We start from the raw sequence: 20,177 nt of genomic DNA on the forward strand, positions 1-20,177 counted from the left end.
AAAATAGAACCTTGTCATAACTAATATGTATGGTTTCGTATCTGATGATGATGAACTGATGGGTGGGTTGTTTTGCATAATTTTTACTTATTTGGATGGGTAGATATATTTACCTAATTCAGTTACTAAAAACAACAACGTTGGATACATAAATAACCGAAACGAAGGTCAAACTAATACATACCTAGCGTAATCTGGGTATGTAGAGGTAGGTCCGTACAACAACATTAGATTAGTAATAGCTTCATCGCTGACGCACGTATGATACTAAATAACTCGGTAGTTACTTTTAATAAATCTGTGTTGGGGAATTTAAGATGATTGGAATAAAAGTGAGGTGTTATAAAGAGATCACCCGGTTTAAAATCCATACGAGGTAGGTACTTACCATAGCTATGTATCTTACAGTTTTAACTACCGTGGGATTTAGCCACCCACACACTCCACTTCAGGGTCTCTGTGGTGGGAGCAGTTAAAACTAATAACGATCGAAGAGATCGCAGGTTTACCTACTCGTTCATTTTACCTTAGATCCCTCATCTATGCCTCTAACTAAAAGGCTGTTTTTTTATTAACACTTACGTTGTTGAGCTGACCGAGACCACCCTGGAGGTCTGATCAGAATTACCACTTGGCCTTTTTTTTTAAACATAGGTAGGTACAATATAAGTACCTACTCTGTTTGTAATAATTACCATGTACTAACCTATACTTACGTTAAGGTTTATAATATTCCAGGAATCCTATATCTGTAAGATGGAATAGCACAAACAGTCCGGCATTGAAGACGCTAGAGGAAATGCCCGGGTTGTCTAAATTGCCGGTTATAGGGGCTCTACATCATTTTTTACCGGTAGTTGGTAGGTGGTTTTACTTAACTACATTGAGTTGATACCTATTATACCTACCAATACAGGGAATTTAATCAGTGAACATGTAGGTACCTATGTATCTATCTAGGTAGATCTAGTTCGCACAAAGACCTAACTACCCTTGGGTAGTTCCCTACTGATAACAATGCACTACTTATGTGAAATATCTAGTTAAGTCATGTATAAAAAATATGGTAAATTTAATCAGGTAATTACAAAGGTGTTTTGTTTATTACAGGGTCTATTGGACACATAGAAAATTTCTTCAACCTATACGGACATTTTCATAAAAAATACGGCAGCTTTGTAAAAATGGAAGGAATTTTATCGCGACCACCCATGGTTATTATGTTTGAGCCTGAGCATTATGATCAAGTGAGTTATTGAAGCCGACTAACTACTCTGGAGGAATAATACATTAACATTTTGATCCCTATATTGGTACAGTGGGCTGGGGAAACCCTCTCAGATAGCATTGATTGTCATTCTGAGAGGGGCCAGGTTTCTTTCCTCCAGACTGTACCATCGGGTTCACTCCCCGATTAGTGCCTACTCTAGAATCCCACTGTTCAGTAAAAAATACAGGTTTTCAGGTATACCGAGTAGAAGAAGAAAATCCCTTGAGGCCAGGATTTGACACTATTGTCTATTACAGAGAAGTGCTTCAGAAATCCACGTTTGACGGGGTTTACGGTTTGACCACTGCGTAAGTAGAGAATTATACCTACTTAGTTAGTGCCAATTTCGCCATAGTGGGTTAGAGCATAACCAGGGATTATTGGTTGACTTTTGACACATCTGCCAAGAATTTAATATGGAGATGACGTATAATTGACGAACCAATCCCTGGTTACGATCTACCCGACTAGGAGCTTAACTTTACAAAAGTACAGTCCAAAAATAATACGGGTTAAATTAAATTTCAGACAAGGTGAAAAGTGGCGAGATTTTCGGACCAAAGTGAATCCAGCGTTACTGAAATTAAAACTACTAAAGGTATATGCACCGGGGATCGAAGAGATTGCTACAGAGTTTGTTGAAAGGTTCTATTCATTTTTCATTTCATTCTATATACCTATAATATATGGCATTATGAGAAGTGTTTATGTGCCACTGCGTCGTAGGTACCAACTCAATCTCTATCGGCTTATCAGTTAGTTTTGCATATAATATTATGTACTTATTACCTATTTCTTCAAGTGTTAAATATGTAAGTACATAATTGATATTTCCACTAGCACGGAGTCCTCTAGCTACTCGAGTATTACCGGTTATGTAAACGGTGGCTATTCAGACTACCCCTCTCAGAGTAACAATGCTACCTCAGAGGGTCAAGTTTCTTTGCCCCATACTGTACACATTACATACATATCTATGCGAGTTCTCATTTCACCGTTAAAGACACACGAACACGCCCCGTTCGAGATTAATGCCAGCTATTGCAAACATAACTTACCTACCAAAATTTGTACCCAGACTAAAGAAAACAAAAGAAGATCCAGTGTACCTCCAAAACCATCTCTACGATGAAATGTCCAAATACGCCTTAGAGGCTGTCGGATTCGTAGGTCTCGGCGCAAGGCTGGGCACCTTGAGCGAAGACCTGACAGACGACCATCCAGCCAGGCGCTTGCAGACGAGTGTTAAAGACATCTTCGACTTGGCTATACGCATTGAAGCTCGGCCCAAGTTCATGAAACATCTGCCTACTGCGCCTTATAGGAAGATTCTGGCAGCCTGCGATACACAGTGGGAGTAAGTTAAAATAATGATTTCCATTGTTTAGGGGTCTATCTTGCGGGTATCTTCTTCAATATGTACCTATAGTTAGACAAGGTGCAAAAGTCTATTGCTAACTAGTTACTATAGTAATAATCATGAAGCTTACTGTTTCGACAACGTGCATGAGGCCTACTAGAATATAAACTGATAACTAATTTTATTTCTTGTAGGATCAGCTCCATGTACATTGAACAAGCCAGAAACACAATTAAAAATAGAGGGCACGAGATTCCTGAAGAAGACAAGAGCATAATAGAAAAGTTATTGGCTATTGACGAAAAAGTAGCTGTCATGATGGCAAACGAGATGCTTCTGGCGGGAATAGATACGGTAAAATAAGTAGAAATAAGCTACTTTGAAAATTTGTAGAAATAGGCCACTGTTAGTGAAGTTTAGTTCCACTTTTTAACACTAGAGCGCTGATTAATTAATTAATGGAAGACGCATTGACTTATACAGGGTGTTAACTTAATTGCGTTGGAGCGGGAAATGGTAGATACCTACAGCTGATGATACTGAACACGATAAGACATTAAAAAACGTATTTTATTTGCTTTAAGCTGACCAACATAAAACAGTTTTATTTAGTACATTTTAAAATTTCATAGTCACCCTATTCAGGTTTAGGTACGTTTGACAGAATGACCATGAACTTGAAAGCCAAGATCAAGGCCAAACAATTCAAAGCCAAGGTCAATAAAAAAGTATGCGTGCATCTGCACCACACTCGTGGAGCTACATCGTCAAGGTACCTACCGAGATTTTGGGTACTCAAAGTACCCAATCCATTGTAGACATTTCATTTTACTCCATAAGTATCACTTTATTGATACAAAATTCTTCAAAATCTTTTATGAATACAGAACATTTTCATTTTATGCTTCATAACATAGGTCACACGTATTCACAGCACAGCACAACATAAAACGAAATGAGGAACAAGGCTTGGTAATCAAAAGATAGAATTGTAGGTACCTTTTCCCTTTTAGGTAATACTTAATTGTAAAAAATGATTGTAAACAAGTAAACAACAATGACTGACTGACAGACTAGATCCACAGAGAAGGTAATGACTATCATAAATACTCGATGGTTATGATACGCGAGATTGTTATTATTCTACTGGTATTTAAAGTGAGGCCATACTTATTATAAGGATTCCCGTACTATTCGTCATCAAAGACGTCTCAATCGCAAGTACACAACACAAATCGAGATGAGCGAGTGTAAGTAAACCAATTCGTCATTGAAGTAGACCCTGTTATCATCCTGTTATGCATTGTGGTCTTTTAACTTTAGCTGCATACAGACCGGCCAAACGAACGCCAACGAACGGGTTTTGTTGACCTTCGTTGCTCAATCTGCCCCTGTATTATGTATGATAAATGTCCATCGGTGGGCGTTCGTTGGGCCGGTCTGTACGCATCTTTAGGTAATAAAAGAAAAATAAAACGTGGTGAGTATCAAGGGTGAATACTAAACGCTTACCTTATTCTGAGTAAAAAGGTTTAATTATTGTTCTGAGCTCCTAGAAAGTCATAAATTATATTCTGTACGATCTATCAAACTTTATGACAATCAGCTGTATAATTGAGTGGATGAATATCAAACTGCCATATGTCACGTCCACGCAAAATTTGGGAAATGGAGGTTTTTGTTTTCTCTATTATTTAATGGTCATAGAACTTGCCCCGTGATTTAATCAGTTGACTTGTGACCTTAAGAATGTATTTTAATAAACAAATCCATTATAACACTCATAGAAAGGCGTAAAAGTTAATAAACAGTTTGGACTTATAGCAGTTTGATATGCCCATACAAGACTTATGCTGTTTTGATATGAGTCATAAGGACTTATAGTTGTTTGAAAAATACTAATATCATGGGCTGGACTTAGTAAGACTAATATAGTCTATTTTCTATTAAATACAATGAAGTTAACCAACCAAAATTTATCGGTAGAAAATTACCTACCTACCGTATCATATTCTACCCGATACGGCCCTGTGTTTACTACGAAAATGCTTTGTGATTGACACGTGGGTTTAAAAAAAAGGGGTTTTAAACTTACTTGACCATAGTTTTCTGACGTTTTTTGCTATTATACTCTTCAATCTGTTCCTTTTCCGAGCTTTATCAGGGTCCTCAATCAATTTCCTCAACATTTTCATTCATATTCGTTATAAAACACTGGGAGCACACACCACAGCCTCGAAATTCTCACCAAGACTGACGCCATGTTGAAAAAATTACGCTATGTGATTGGCCGGAATGGACTTGTGAAAATTTGTAATGCGAAACGGTTAGACTTAAAAGGATTTGAAAAAAACTTACTTTTTTAACGGCTTTTTTCTCATGGATGCCTTGCACTTATTGGAACTTGAAGGGCATAGGCAAACTGACATTTTAACGGAGAACACGATCAAATCAAAAAGTCAATTTTTTGGGTAGGTGGACATATGGCAGTTTGATATTCATCCACTCAATTGTTGATTAGTATGTCATTAATCACCATGAATAATTTCAATTTTATTTAATAATTGTTATTACCTACTGTGTAATTAATTACAATCATAGTTACATCAAATAAATTATGAAAAGTGAAGTTGATAACAAATTTACAGTGTGTGTTCTTTTGCAATCGAATGTCTCATTGGTTATGTGTTTGTGTAGGGTGACCATGTTTTTGATTAATTTTGGTAAAACTTTCCACTTTACTTTAGACTTTAAACATAAATATTCGAGATTCTGATGTTTTTTTTCTTAGAAACGTGCTTGGTTAGACTAATACTAACCCCCATTTCCCGCTCAAACGCATTCTAGTTAACACCCTGTATATTACTAGCTCCTTTTTAAATCATTGGGAAGACGAAACATTTGGACCATTTGAAGCCATGCAAGATGTTGATTTTTTCAGGTGTCTTTTGTCACAGTCGGTTTGCTGTACCACTTAGCTACGAACCCACAAGCACAGGACAGAGTAAGAGAAGAGGTCCGATCTAGTGGCACCAGCAGGCGGTATCTGAAGGCTTGCTTGAAGGAATCTCTGAGGATCTGGCCCGTTATCCCCGCCAACCTACGCAGGACTACCAGAGAGCATGTGGTTGGAGGGTATTTACTGCCTAAAGGGGTAAGTTTCATGAGAAAATCTGTTTTTATATAGATACGATTTTGTTACGAGGCGAAAGATTTACTCAGCGACAGGTTTGTCCGCAAAATCCGTCATTTTAGAAAATTGAGGGCTTATAGAGTACATTGTATTATTCTGCCTTATACCTCATTTTTTGTGGTTTCAGGTGGAAGTCATAGCCCCAAACGAGTTTCTTTCCAAACAAGAAAAATACTATCCAAGGCCCTTAGAATTCATACCAGAGAGGTGGCTTGCAGACAAGGCCGATCCTTTGTATTATGGAAATGCGCACCCCATGGTCACTCTACCGTTTGGCTTCGGAGTTCGTAGTTGTATTGGGAGGAGGATAGCTGAGTTGGAGATAGAAATATTGACTTCAGCTATTGTGGATAATTTTGTGGTGAGCTGGCACGGTCCACCAATCAAAGTAAAGACAACCATAATGAATCTGTTCCAGAAACCGTATAACTTTGAGTTTGAAAGTGTGAAGTAATTTTTATAACTAAATGAAAAAAGATAATTCAGTTAATCTTAAAATATATAATTTGCTTATGGCTTACCTATTACAAATCGCCATTATATTGGCTTTCTATATTTAGCTTGTATCCAAACTCGGTACATGGTCAACATTTTCCCCCTATTCACTTGGAGTCTTCTATCAATAAGATTCTGGTCTTCAATGAATTCTTTAAAAAGATCTTTTACCTCCTCTTGAGTGAAGAAGTAAACCATAGTGTTGTCTCCTCTTGCATAGAAATTGTCAGCTACGCATCGCCCCTTCTTGAATCGCAGTTGAGCTAAGTCGTAGCGGCCATAGTCTCGGAATACAACTAGCCCTCCAGGCTTTAGGTATCTGTAGATCTTGCTAATGACTGACGGCATTCTGAAATTATATGCAAAGAACTAATTTAGTGACTGCAGTTAAATAAATCTTGGCATTTTTTAATTGCCTTCACAATTTACTTATAAATTACAAGGTAGGTAGCTCAGTAAGGTAAGTGCCCACTTATCACGCCAGAGATGCGGGGTGATTTCCAAACAAATAATTGTTTTGAATTTATGTAAAATGTATACCATCATCACTCTTTCAGTGAATATTTTAATGTAACCTGCACAACTAAATGTGTGAACCCACCAACCCGCAGTGGACCATCATAGTGGGAAATGGTCTAAGCTTAGGAAGGCAGTTTAGACCTGGGGGATATGCACAAATGTTCCATTCGAGACAGCCAGGTGCAGGTACTTACAACCCTCACAGAGAATAGAATAGAATGTAGTTGTGAGGAGCTTCATATACTAATGCAGTTCATAAGTTTCTTCATGAATGCTTTATTATAAGATCTATCTATTATCAATTCTATAATAATTAGTTTGCAAAATACATACTTGGAAGGATCAATGGCTGACAATACGAAGATCAGTACAACTATATCCAGAGAGTTTTCTTCAAAAGGAACTTCCCAATCTGTAGCCGTAGCGTCAAGGACAAACACTTTGCATCTGTTTGTGTCATACAATGGATTCTCTTTCATTATATTGATTGCAGTTGATGAAAAATCACAGCCGTAGATAAACAGGTTGGGGTCCTGACTGTATTGGAGGATCGGGAATATAGTGTTGCCAACACCGCATCCAATTTCAAATATGTTGCGTCTGGTGCCTTCAGATTTTGGATCCTCATTTGTTTTTGAAGTGTTGTTGCCCTCAACCTCTGGGAATACTCTGACTGGAGCTGATGTGTTGTCTGGGGCAAGTTCTGGGAACTCGGTGAACAACCAATGCCTGTCTTTGAAAAATCTGGAAAATTTAAAAATAACTTGTTAGATACTTTGTCTACAGAAAATTGGGATAGCTTAAAATAAGTAGATAAGTAAGGTTTAGCCTATTTTATATCTTTTAATTTACTAACTGTTATAGTAGACTAAAATATTTTTTACATTACTTATGTGACTTTTTAAGATATTTTAGAATTTTATATTTAATAAATGAGAATAAACTACCTGTTTTGATGAATATCATAAAAGGCATCCCAATGTTTATCAGCATTTTCTTCTAAATTCTTCAGCTGGTCTTCATTAATAGTTATCTGTGAGTTTTGTTCAACTTTCTGTTTAGCAGCTTCTTCCTGCTCGCTGTCCCATTGGACATTATCCCTGAAATGGTATTAAATACAAGAAATAGTTAAAGATTTATTAATAAAATAAAATTACCTAAACTTACAATATTTCAAATTACCAAGCATTGAAAAGAAATGTTTGACTCTTGTCATTTAAATAGCGTGAGCCACCTTTAGGCTTTTTTTGTGACCTCGTTTTTTCTAATTCTTTTAAATACTGTTTACTGCCTTTAGTAGTCAGAAATCTAATTAAAGATGCCAATACAGTACCACGCATTATGCTTGAAGACTTCTTCAGCATTTTCCAGGAATCTGTTGCCAAACTGAGGCCTTCTATCTGAAGAAGACTCTTCCATTTATAACTTATTTATGTATGTTATGAAACCAAACTTTACACAATCTAATGAGAAGGTATTTTTGTTAACTTTGAATGAAGTATTATATTCTTTTCCAACCAGCTCAAACTCGGAAAGTTTGTAAAATAAAAATAACCTAAATTTTGCAGAACAAAACATAACCTAAAAATGTCAATGTCAGAAAATGACAGTTGACAGCTGATATGAATGTGACCAGAATAAAATATATTACCTCGTATTTCAATCTTAGAATAAGATATCTAGCATTAAAGTCTGTTTTTTAATCTCGGATACTATATTGTCAGATTCTGAACGGTTCATCTACAGTCGAGTTGTCCCGTCAATAGAACGATACCTACGTCACTTAATACAACTAGTAAAAGGCTTTTTATGGCGGGAACTGGAGTAAATTCTACATTCTAGTTAGTAATATGTAAGTACTTACTGGGTCCTTGGCGCTAGTGCTACGTTATAAAATAGGCGTTAGCTTGATAAACATGTTTGTATTTGAACTTTTTGTAAAAACGATTTTGAAGAGTCCGCAATAGGGTACTTGTCGCTGCCGCTGTTACATTGTATCACTTGACATGACCACGGCTAATGATCCTCTGAAAATGACCATAATTTAATAAAAGGACCAAACTAATCTCACGCGAATATATTCCTACCTTCCTACTTCAGACTTTTTACTGCGCAATTTTCTTAATCAGATTTTTGCTTTTGAACTTATCTTAATTTCATGAAAATCCCTGAACCTACATGATTAGGTACCTACAAAACAGAAGTTTCGTCACATGTGCAAACCGCGCTTGCGGTATTGGTGCAGCATGATTGCACATTTCATTTTAGACTGCGACGTGACAGCAGCACGACATATAGACGATGGCTGAGCCTGACATCCGCCCCACACAGCTACATCGCAGACCTAGCCAGACAATCTAGATTATTTATTATCTAACTTAAATCATAGCTGCGGAAATTGTGCAGCAGGAGATGGCATTTGACAGGGATGTTCTCGGCTAACGCTGATATATTATATGCTATAGGTAGGTAGGTACTCAGATAAAATCGCCATACTTGAGTTCTAGAAATTATTATATTACTATGTGAATAGAAGAAGCCTAGGAAATTTTAACCGTTCTATGTTTTTTTTAGTTCTTATTTAGATAAGTATTTACACGGTCTCTACTTATAGAAAGTTAGCCTCGCTTTTAAAAACAAAGTAGGAATTCATGGTCCTAGGTAGATCCGCTAAACGAGCAACTTTAGTTTAATACAAGAGGAGTTAGCGAATATGATTGTTTATAAATATGTACCTATGTGTGCCGGCCTGCACCGGTACAGTTGCACATGTGTTTCGCACGTATCCGCCTGCATGTAAACTTTTGCTCGCAGATATCAGTCGGCTACAGTTTACAGGAATTGAGTTTCTGTGTGACCAGTAAACTGGCCAACTAAAATCTTACCTGATAAAGTATTTTCAAAAACATTTAAAACAAATGTTCCATTTCAAATGGATAACTTCGAAAGGACGCAGACAAAATGAAAAAGCTCGTTACGTTACAATGCTTTGTTTCTTATTAAATTACCTATAAGATATAGTTAGTTAAAAGTTATGTTTAGACAGAGCCCGGTCGAGGTTAGTTTAGTTTAGGTGGGTACCTATCCCCACCTAATCAGAAGAAGCACTTATAAATGTGTCATACTTAAATAAAATGATGTATAAGTACTTAAGTACCTTACCTATGTACATACCCATGCCGGTTTAGTTTAATACAGGTTTAATGCGAAAGCTTCCACCCAGCTGGCCTCACAGCTCAGTGCCGTGGCAGTAGTCTGGGAAAGTTTCACCGTTTGCACTCTGTAGCTACTTCGCACGGGCCTGCGAGTAATATGCACCGAGCTGAGTTGTCGCAACTCCATAAACAGCTGCAAGCAAACTGCACACAGATATTGACATTTCCTTGTGGCGCCTGAGATATTGCAGCGGCAATGCAGCCACGGAACATCTGTACGAGACTTCCGTTATTAGTAGGTGTTATTGAAATTATAATCATTAGTGTTTAGGTTATTTTATTAGAGATCTATTTAGACAGTGAGATATCATTATCAGTAGGAACTTAAAGCAGGATGGGCACAACCACATCGTAGCCAAAGTTACTGACCATGATGACTGGCTTGATCAAGAATCCGAGAAAACAGAATATTTTTCATACTTTCTTACCTACAGGTATTCAAAAAGCAGTTGGGGCGTTAGCGTGTAATAAAGTTAATTGATTGCAATCATTGTGCTCTATCTATGAGTCAGTAATGTTATTATTATTGTTTCGTGTGATTAAGGTACTTGGTACGGTGTATGGTGCTAATCTACTTTACTTTCTTTGAACCGCTTGTTAATGTACTTTACTTTCTTGTGATTTGAGTTATTATACGAGTAAAGTCGTGGACTGTGGTACAATGGCTAAGTAATAAGTAGAGGGGTTGCTAGTAAGATGGCGCTAGTGGTAGTTTCTCATTTCTTCAGCTCAAACATTGGAATAAACAAATGAATAATTGTCGTTACACTATTTTATTTACTTACATGTTTTGACTACTTGCAATGAGTAGGTAGTAGTCCTAAAAATTTAGTTCTCTTAGGTGTAACTTATTTCGGAAATATCTAATAATGTACTTATGCATTCCGTACGCAATTTCGGAATAATTAGTTCAAATGGATTAAATTTAACAATCCGTACAATGCAAATGTGAAATGTAAACTGTGTGAGATGCAAGTCACGCGCTGACAAAAACGCAATTAAGACTTGCAGTTGCTTTTGCTCATCTAAAGTTGTAAACTTAATATAAGTAATTTTAATTACGGAGCAACGAAAAACGTTTCTTTATCTACAAACTGTACTTACCTTAATAAATAGAATTTCAGAAATTAAATGGGGTTAAACCATATGCACAAATCTTTTATACAAGTTGACATTTAAGTACATAAAAGACTAAAATATTTCTGTCAACTAAACAATTTTACCAAAAAACAGCTTATTTTGCCACTGAAATGAAATACAAACTTTATGACCAATTTCAACCATTTCACCATTAGGCATGGTCCACACTCCACATAGCGTAGCCTACACACGTAGGTACGTATTAATTTAATTCATACGCCAGTTCCCGCGCAATGAAACGTGAACGTTCCGTTTGACGCAGCGCCGCGATGCATTTCCTAACGCAACGTTCAATATCCGCGAGAATTGTTTGTGGAGCCCCCCCTCTATCTGTGTCCCCCCACTGCCACCGCAGCATAAGCATTAGGGCCGATTCACACACAATTGGGCTTGTTGTATAGTATTTTGCATAACTTTTGAATTTGCTATACATACTCAGCAATGTACGTTGTTCGTCTACTAAACACTCGCACTAAACAGTGTGTCAATCAGACCTTCTTATAGAGACTTTTCGAGTGTTCCGTACCTAAATACCTACCTTCCGCCTCCGTAGTAGTGATTCGTTAACAGTTGGCTTGGAAGTGCCGAAAGTTTCAGTATATTCAGGATTTTGGTAACTTGGAAAATTTATGTGATGAGTCTGTGCGGTGAAAATGATAATATAGATCATTCGCCCAGAATAAACCCCTATACTTAAAGAAAATAGAGCTCTACAAAATATGCAATAAGATTACCATGCCAACAAATTGGCATATGATGACCACTGCATCCTTTGAATATAATAATCCAAGTTATTGCTTTGCTGAAAGTAGCTGGGTAAAAAAAGGCGACCGCAGCAACCTTGGCAGCACACAGTTGAAAAGGCCCCGATTTCCATTGATTTTACAGACAGTGATTTCACTATGATATTTATGTGCTGTCGTACGATACTCGGTCTAATGGAGATCCCTACACAATAAAGAATAACGGATTTACTTAATAGATTTAAAGTTAAAAAAATAAATGCTAGACTAAGTTGAAAGTTTAAACGTTGTGTAGCCAGTCACGTATGAAACATTTATAAAATGAAGAGGTTCGCCTTCCAGAATTAATTAGAATGTAATACACGTTCAGGTACCATGTACAGGTACAGTACATGTAGGTACAACATGTATTATTATCATTTCTAATTGAATTTATTTTTGAAATTTTCAAACAATATAATTACTTACTAAACTTAGGTAGGTGGTGGATGTCTCTACGTTTGTTTCTGGAAGCCTACCTTTGCCTTTACTTTAATAAACACAATGACATACTGCAATTATCTGATAATATATTGCTTATATAGGTATATGTGTCTTTGTATCACCATTTAAGTAGGTTAAATAGTATGCCTTGGGCATTTTAAGTTTCTATTTTAGATATGTTTTAGTTGTGGTAATACTTACATCATTGATTTATGTTCAAATTTACTTGCTTATAGCTATTTATTGTATTAAAAGAGTTTATTTTAAATACTTTAGTTCTCCACCAAACAAAGGTTGGTTAGAAGAAATTGCTTCTTGGCAATAAGCCCGCCTTTGTATACACTAATTTTAAGTCCCATTTTTGTAACTGTGTTTTGTAAGTATACAATAAAGTGTTTATAAATAAATAAATATATAATAAGTATCAAATTCAACACCAAAATTAAAAAATATATATTTATCGGGAAGCTGAAATCCTCTGCTTTAAAATTAATGTAAATTGTATCTCAGTAATGCCCTTTAAACACGTATAAAATATATTTGTGTGTTCTGTAAATTCTGCGGTTTGCAAGACTGACGCCTTAAGAAAGTCTGCTATAAAAAATAATATAGTCTACCATAGTTGCTGAATTCATGATTTTAATACTTACCTACTGAAGTACAAATACTTAGCTATAACGAGGAAAGAGGAATGAGCCTTGTAATAGACGTAAGTATATTTATTTTCTCGCACTAAGAAAACTTTTATCTGATTCCGAGAAAGTCGTTAATCCTATCATCCACGTCACTTCGTCGCCAGTTAGATATAACTAAAGATACCTACTAGATTTAGGCGTTTCGTCTGAGAGGCTAAAGTCTAGACAGAGGGCTAGCGTTCAACTCGGTTGTCTAAAAATCTCAATGGAAGTGGAGGTAGGTAGGTACTTTTGTCTACGCAGGACAGGATAAGTATCTGTAGTTCTTAACGTTATAAAGTAGGGATAAAAAGTTACTTCCAAATCAGGGAAGTTCACACAAAATTGATAAATGATACATATAACACAGGTTTATACCATCTCATAATGATAATTTTGAGAGTGGGCATCTATTACTCTGTCCAGTAAAACTAAAACATTTTATTGAATGAAAGTTTAAATCTCGATATTATTATGTTAGTAGGTATATCCTATAAAACGTTAGTTTAGGTTTAGCGGTTTAGGTACAGGCAGCAATCTAGCCTAGCGATTAATAACTGTTCCGCTCGTGACACAGTTGCGGCTTATCTCATCAGTGACTGCGACCTCATCACCCGCATTACGTCACGAGGACCCCAGCTGAGGAGGCACCTGCTCCCACAGTTCACAGTACTAGCTTAGATACTGTATGTACTGCATTGCTTGACAGAATGGCAGGACGTTGATTTGTGACTATATTTATAACCCACTCCGAAAAAAGGGGAGATTCTCAATTTGTCTGTATGTATTTTTTTATGTTTATTGTAGGGTCGGCAGTAAGAAATTCATCGCTAGGTCATCGATGAGTCAACTTTGGACACACTTAACAATTCAGTGCATTCAGTGCTGCAAGTTGGTGACATGCGTCGGATTACTTTATACTAGCACCAATTTAAAAAAAGAATAATACCCACCTGCTTAGGTTTTTTTGTGCTGTCGCATACATTGAGTATGAACGGTCTGGAGACGAAATAGGCAGACGTTCCCCTCTGGCGGGGTGGTAGGCCAGAAAGGCCCACCGATTTATAAAAACTAGTTGCAGTCTCAATTTTCACTAGACTCAATCTAGTTGGCAAAGCGTTCGTTTCATAGAAAATGATTTGTTTACATACTAAAATGACAGCTTCAACTCATAGAATATCCGGATTCCGGATTTGATCACAGATTTGGTCATGGTTTATTGTTATTAGCTGTTACAGTGCCACAAACTTATCTGTTCCGGTGACAGCTCACATAAATGTGTAATATTTCTTAATTCTATAAGATTTTAAGTTTGCTCGTATTGCTAATTCGCCCTTGCGGTGTTAATAAACCCATTTAATCTTTTACAATATACAATTCATTAGTAAGTAATGAGATATGGATCAATTTAGTTTGCTCTCACCGGAACAGATAAGTTTGTGGCACTGTACCTAGCAACCAATGTCAAAAAAATGCAATAGTGATGTACCGGTATGTAGATATGTATTAATCGACAAAAAAGGTCATAGTTGGAAAGCGTCCGTAGTCGAATTGGCTTCAGTAATCGTAACTGATCACTGAGGTTAAGCAACAACTGACACGGTCAGCCATTGGTAGGTACAGCATGAGTAACCGATTTCAAATGGTTCTTTTCTGGACGCTTCCGTGCTTCGGACGGGACGTTAAGCTGTGGGTCCCGGTTGCTGCTTCTCGGCAGCAATCGTTAAGCCAGAGTCAGAGGCCGCCCGAAGGGGCGGCTTGAAAGCATCTGACCGTCGGGTTGCCACTTACTCGACAACTTCAGTGCATTGTACTCATTCAAAAACGGCGATACGGCTCGCGACCTATCACGTGAGTATAAATGTACAGCGAAAAGCGGGTGACTTCGTTTATTAATCATTCCTAATTAAATTTAACTATACCTAATTAATTTGAAATTAGTATTTCTAACCCATGTTCTCGAATTCATCGATAACACTTATCGATAATTGTTACATCCATTGGCAAGAAAAATGAAGACACTGTGTTCATTATTAAATGTCACTTCACGTAACCCTTATTGCTGGGAATTAAAACTCATAATGATATGTCCCATGAGACATAATCATGGTAAACGGTAAAATTTCCCCCTGCAAAAATTGGCAGACTTTTTTGTATCAAGAAAGATCGCTATGACGCTTCCCGAGGGTACACCCGAGTCCGCGTTGTTCTATGGTCGCATAGAACTGGTATGAAAAATTAAATTATTTCTTACTTATAACTGATAGGTATTTGAAGTCGGTTTTTTATGTATTAGGTACTTACCAATTATAACTTACTTACATTAGTACTAGTTTGATGATGATGATGATGATGTTTATACTCCTATTAAAAGCCTAGTTCGCATTTTCCTATTCATTTCAGTTTTACAAAAGACCTCCATTATAATTTCCACAACCGAATAGCTTATGTTAAAATTCAGACTGAAAACTTTGTGTCTGAAAGAGGCCGGCTCCAGGGATTGTCAGACAACCTCCAGTAGAAGGGTCAACGACATTAAAAGGCCGGGGGCAGGACCAAAGTTGGGAGTTATTAATGCACCTACCAAAAAGGAACATAGAAAGCTTAGTATAAATCTTTGTGGGGCGTATTCGTATAGCTAGACTACATAATATATTAAGTACTTATACGGACTGAGATGAATTAACATATAAGTCGATGTAACCAGCTTTAGGTCGTAGCTCTACTTACCACGGGGAAACACTGGGTTTCGGCAAGGTTTTGGCGGAGGTCCAATATTGTGGGTCTCGGAAGCAGTTTGATACACCCTTGCTCTCTGCAGATAATAACTACTTCAAACTTACCATAAACAGTGTAAGTGGCTGAAGTAGTCACGTACAACCATCGTTTACAGTTTAGGCAGATTATGAAAATTGATAGGCGAGCCACATAAATATAAATCGGTGCTTTTGTAGCGCGACGTATTTTTGTTCATGTATTCGGTTGATTTCAGACCACGGAATTTTACGCCAAATGTACATCGAAGTAATTTCCAGCTCTTGGAAATTATTATCGAACGCAGATTTGACAAATTAAATTAATAATTAGTAATCTTGAGCAATAAAACGACACTGAAACGCAAAACTTCAGCAATTGACGCTGCGTAGCGTCTGCCGGACGGCTGTAACAACCCCTTTTCAGGGTTCCGTACTAAAAACTGCTAGTCCATAAAACTTTAAAATGTGATTTCAAATCCGGACATGAGGTTGGTTTGATATCAGTTTCATTATTTTATTATTTATTTATTAAAGTGTACATATGATATATTATGTGGTATTACAGTTAATGTCCCACAAAACTGTTTATATACAGTTTGTCTGTGGGATTTGAGTCTCTTTACATTACTTATATAAAACTAATGAGGTTGGTAATACATAAACATAAATAGGTAAGTAATTACTTATCTTACAGTATAAAAAGAGCAGTGACAAGTTAGTAGTAGACATCAAGGTAGGTTGATGAAAAAATCTTTTTTTAATATAGTTTTAAACTTACTTAACATAGGCTATTAATCAGGTACGGTATCCGTTTTTTTAAAGTTCTATCGCCATAATAGTTACTGACTTTAGGTACCTCGAATTTACCCTCAGATATAGATCTAGTTCCGTGGTTATGAGAAATAGGATGAAGAAAATTATGATGGTGTTTGTGATTGTGAATAGCTAAGAGATATTTAAATTTTGAACTAACTGGCAAGATTTTACATATTTTAAATAGTTTTTTTATAATTATCTTTACATTCTAATTTTGTTTTAGTGTTAACAAGTAGTTTTAAAAATCTAGTCTGCAATGCTTCTAATTTATCTATTTATCTATCTTTTGTTAGCTTTTCCAGCCATTTGTGGCACTTATTAAGAAACAAAATTGCTTTGAATGGTCACTTACATTATAGTAATATGCTACATAGGATGCTCCGCGTCGGTTAAATTTTAGAGCTATACCTGCATTACGCATATTTACTGCAATTTTCTAAGTTTATTCACATTATCTAATACTTATTTGTGAAAGTTAATATAAAGTTACATTTGTGAATACAGAAATGATAATAATATTATCAATTGAGCACAGACTTCCGTAGATCGATACAAACTATGCTTAGGCATTATGTCGGCTTTTTATTATTTGGAATCTGGCGTAGCTCCAGCGTAGCAGCTCGTAGCCGGCGTAGCAGCTCGTAGCAGTTCGTAGCGATATCGCTACGATTGCGTAGCAAATTACACGAATATTTTCTACGTTTCAATATTTACATAAATGCCTACTAAGAATTTTATTGAATAAATATTTTCATTCTCAATTTACAGTAAGTACCCTACTTTACCATGCATTCTCGGTTGCTGTGACTACAGAATTGAGTGTTTATACATTTATTTTATTTTATGTATGCACTGTGTATAAAATTTTCATGAGCAGACTGGATGCACAAGGAACGATCGATCGCATCCAATTCCTGGGTGATGCCTAAGATCAGGAGAGGGCCGCGATAGACAGACAATTAGCACGTGCTCTTGATATAAACACAAAATTCATGAAACTCCATCCATGCATTATTAAAAGAATAGGCGTCGTAATCTACAGATCTAGAGAAGTACCTAATAACACAAGACGCTGACGCAAAAGCGGCGCAAAATCATGCATATAGCAATAACGTAATATGTAACGTTGTTTTGGCTGCCGCGTCTGCCTCGTGTGAGATGGGGGTAGTTACAACAGTGGAGGTCGCTGGCGGGAGTCCAGGCCATGCGGTGGAGTATTCGACAAGTATCGATTCGACTCTGTCAAACGCCACAGTTTGGTCGTCTCACTTATTAGAACAATAATTTGGGGTTAATTAAGTGGTGACTTATAACCATTCAGGTCATCATTTAGTTATAGATTGTTTAATGAAACCGTGTCTGCAGTGTCCGTGTCAGTTGAATGAGAAAGAGGGAAAAAGTTATTTTTTTTATTTTACGGGCAGGTATTTTAAGTATTTGGCTTAGTAAAGTAAGGTCGTGGGTCGCATACGTAGAATCGAAGATTGACAAAAACCAATTTCTTCACTAAAGTATAGGTTTTCAGTTTCCTTCAGTTCGGATGTCTATATTAACGCACTGACTGAAAACAGGATTATATCTACTGAAATTTCATCCTATTTTGTAAAGTCAGACTGTGAGAAAGGCACAAATAACCTCCAAAGGCGCAATAAAGCCGACCAATACAAATCGCAGTAAGTTATGCCATCTTCACTCTTCCGGTTGGCTCAGGGGGTCACTCCCCACTCTATGTGACAAAAAAGAATTTTAGGAGCGCTGTTACGCGAGCCATGGCTCTTATCTTGTTGTATTAAACATGCCGATTGCACAACAGCTCTGAGTAGTTAGTTTTTCGTCAGTATAGAGTAACCCTTCCGGTCAGAGGTCCGGTAAGTATATTTACAAGCTGACAGCGCCACCTTGTCCACAAATAAGCTCTTTTATTTCGAGACTCGCCGCGGGCAGCGAGGCTTTCATACTGTCCAGTAAACTACTGCAGCTTAGGTTATCGCATGCTACAGGTTATTTCAGTATGTACTGAGCCCCGTTTCGTGTAACTGACAATCTAGATTGTGTGGAGGGAGGAAAGATGAAAGTACTTTCTTTGGTGCTGCAAATTTTTTATACTTAGACTAAATTCAAGAAAATTCATGATAATATATTTAAGTTGAATGATATTGCTGTTGGTATTGTTATTTGCCACTAAACTTAAACTGTATAAATATTACCCATAACTAGGAACTTGTTTGTGCTTAGTTCTATTATGAGATCAAACACTCTAAGAATTATAAATTGTAATTGCCGTAACATAACACTGCGATTGTTAGTTTTATGAAATGGGCCCTTAGTGGTTCACAATGGAACTAGTTTTAACTTTGCCACGTGAAACTGAAATAAGGTTGTTAGACTTTGTCTCTCTGTCGTCTGGTATCGCATTCGATAGGTATCTACGGCTTAATCGATTTCCATTCAAGATTTCATATCGTTGGTACTTTTAGATTACGTTTCCATCGAAAGAGTTCTGCTGTGGACAGTTGGCCACAACTCAATAGACTTTTTATGGAATATTTTTATGCTAACCACTTAAAATACTTAAGATATCATATGACGCGACGGTGGAGGTGCACGTGCATTTGAAATTACTGAAATTACCATCGTTTTTCATAGTAGTGGTATAACTCTATTGTACATAAATAACACTAAGATCATTCATATTCAATAATATAAATAACTAAAACACAATACAATATGCAGGGTTATAGGTGACAGCGAGCTCTTCCAGATAACGAGGAAGTAGTAGAAAATGATAAATCCTTAATTATAAAACGTTTCATAAATTGTGTGAAAATTGGAAGGAGAGATTTTCGGCACACTTTTTTCATTCAACAACTGTTTTAGTGTCTCTACAGTAGTTTGGTAAATTGTAAAGGTACCAGATTTAAATATAATAACTTGTTACTCCTTGGTTAAATACTAACGGTCTTATTCATAAAAAAACCTTAAAGTAGGTTTACTGAGCTCAATAGCTACGGAACACTTTAAGCCTATTTGAGGTTTCATAAAAATCTCTATTCATAATCGTTCCGTAAACCTTCAATAACTATAGTGATGCTAATAGATTTCACAGACCAAACATTTTGACATTTACCCTATTAAGTTGCCGGTCTGACGAAACCATAAACAAAAATAGCGAAAACTTTCATTCATTTATCAATCTCTATTATCTATGTTAGCCACGGCGCGGCACTTAAAAAAGTTTACGTTGGCTTAAAGGCGCAGTGGCCAAGCCAAAACCCACAAAAAAAATATTAAATTTTTACGTTACCATGGCAACTTATTTTCAGCAAATATTAACTCACAACAAATGTCAAATCGTCAATAAAGCAGAACAGCTGTTGACCGGCCGCCATGTTTTTGTACAATAGGAGGTTAACGGAAGGTGTATAGTAGGGTCCAGCCAACTTTAGCATATCAAGGTTTTACGAATCAGTTGGAGAGTTCTTTAGCGCTATTGATCGTTTATGAATAAAGTTT

The 20,177-nt window shown here is 36.7% G+C and overlaps 2 protein-coding genes across 3 annotated transcripts; one reads left to right on the plus strand and one right to left on the minus strand.

Moving 5' to 3' along the window:
* Positions 1-703: 703 nt before the first annotated feature.
* Positions 704-6,337, plus strand: LOC105381666 (cytochrome P450 CYP12A2). Of its 2 annotated transcripts, XM_038114841.2 has the most exons (8): positions 704-860; positions 1,111-1,247; positions 1,466-1,578; positions 1,799-1,915; positions 2,349-2,627; positions 2,825-2,984; positions 5,572-5,784; positions 5,951-6,337. In XM_038114841.2, exons 1-8 carry the CDS (start codon positions 800-802, stop codon positions 6,275-6,277), a joined length of 1,407 nt encoding a protein of 468 aa, XP_037970769.2. In that variant the 5' UTR covers positions 704-799; the 3' UTR covers positions 6,278-6,337. The 2 variants fall into 2 exon arrangements, with proteins under 2 accessions (XP_037970769.2, XP_037970770.2); XM_038114842.2 differs by lacking the exon at positions 704-860 and having other exon boundaries at positions 1,106-1,247; positions 1,528-1,578.
* On the minus strand, positions 6,302-8,379 carry LOC105381665 (tRNA N(3)-methylcytidine methyltransferase METTL2). Its single transcript, XM_011551447.3, has 4 exons — positions 8,171-8,379; positions 7,785-7,937; positions 7,171-7,581; positions 6,302-6,667 (listed from the first exon to the last, which is right to left on the minus strand). The coding sequence occupies exons 1-4, from the start codon at positions 8,254-8,256 to the stop codon at positions 6,361-6,363; spliced, it is 957 nt and encodes a 318-aa protein (XP_011549749.3). The 5' UTR covers positions 8,257-8,379; the 3' UTR covers positions 6,302-6,360.
* Between the last annotated feature and the right edge of the window lie 11,798 nt (positions 8,380-20,177).

The sequence above is a fragment of the Plutella xylostella genome, chromosome 8 (assembly GCF_932276165.1).
Source record: "Plutella xylostella chromosome 8, ilPluXylo3.1, whole genome shotgun sequence".
In the NCBI taxonomy this organism is placed as follows: domain Eukaryota; kingdom Metazoa; phylum Arthropoda; class Insecta; order Lepidoptera; family Plutellidae; genus Plutella; species Plutella xylostella.

Bases quoted from the DNA above. Each gene is read 5' to 3' on its own strand.
- LOC105381666 (XM_038114841.2), top strand. From the start codon at position 800: ATGCCCGGGTTGTCTAAATTGCCGGTTATAGGGGCTCTACATCATTTT. The intron at 1,248-1,465 runs GTGAGTTATTGA...ACAGGTTTTCAG, and splicing joins AGCCTGAGCATTATGATCAA to GTATACCGAGTAGAAGAAGA. The intron at 2,985-5,571 runs GTAAAATAAGTA...TGATTTTTTCAG, and splicing joins TTCTGGCGGGAATAGATACG to GTGTCTTTTGTCACAGTCGG.
- LOC105381665 (XM_011551447.3), bottom strand. From the start codon at position 8,256: ATGGAAGAGTCTTCTTCAGATAGAAGGCCTCAGTTTGGCAACAGATTC. The intron at 7,938-8,170 runs GTACTGTATTGG...ATACCATTTCAG, and splicing joins GTCTTCAAGCATAATGCGTG to GGATAATGTCCAATGGGACA. The intron at 7,582-7,784 runs GTAGTTTATTCT...TAAATTTTCCAG, and splicing joins TATGATATTCATCAAAACAG to ATTTTTCAAAGACAGGCATT.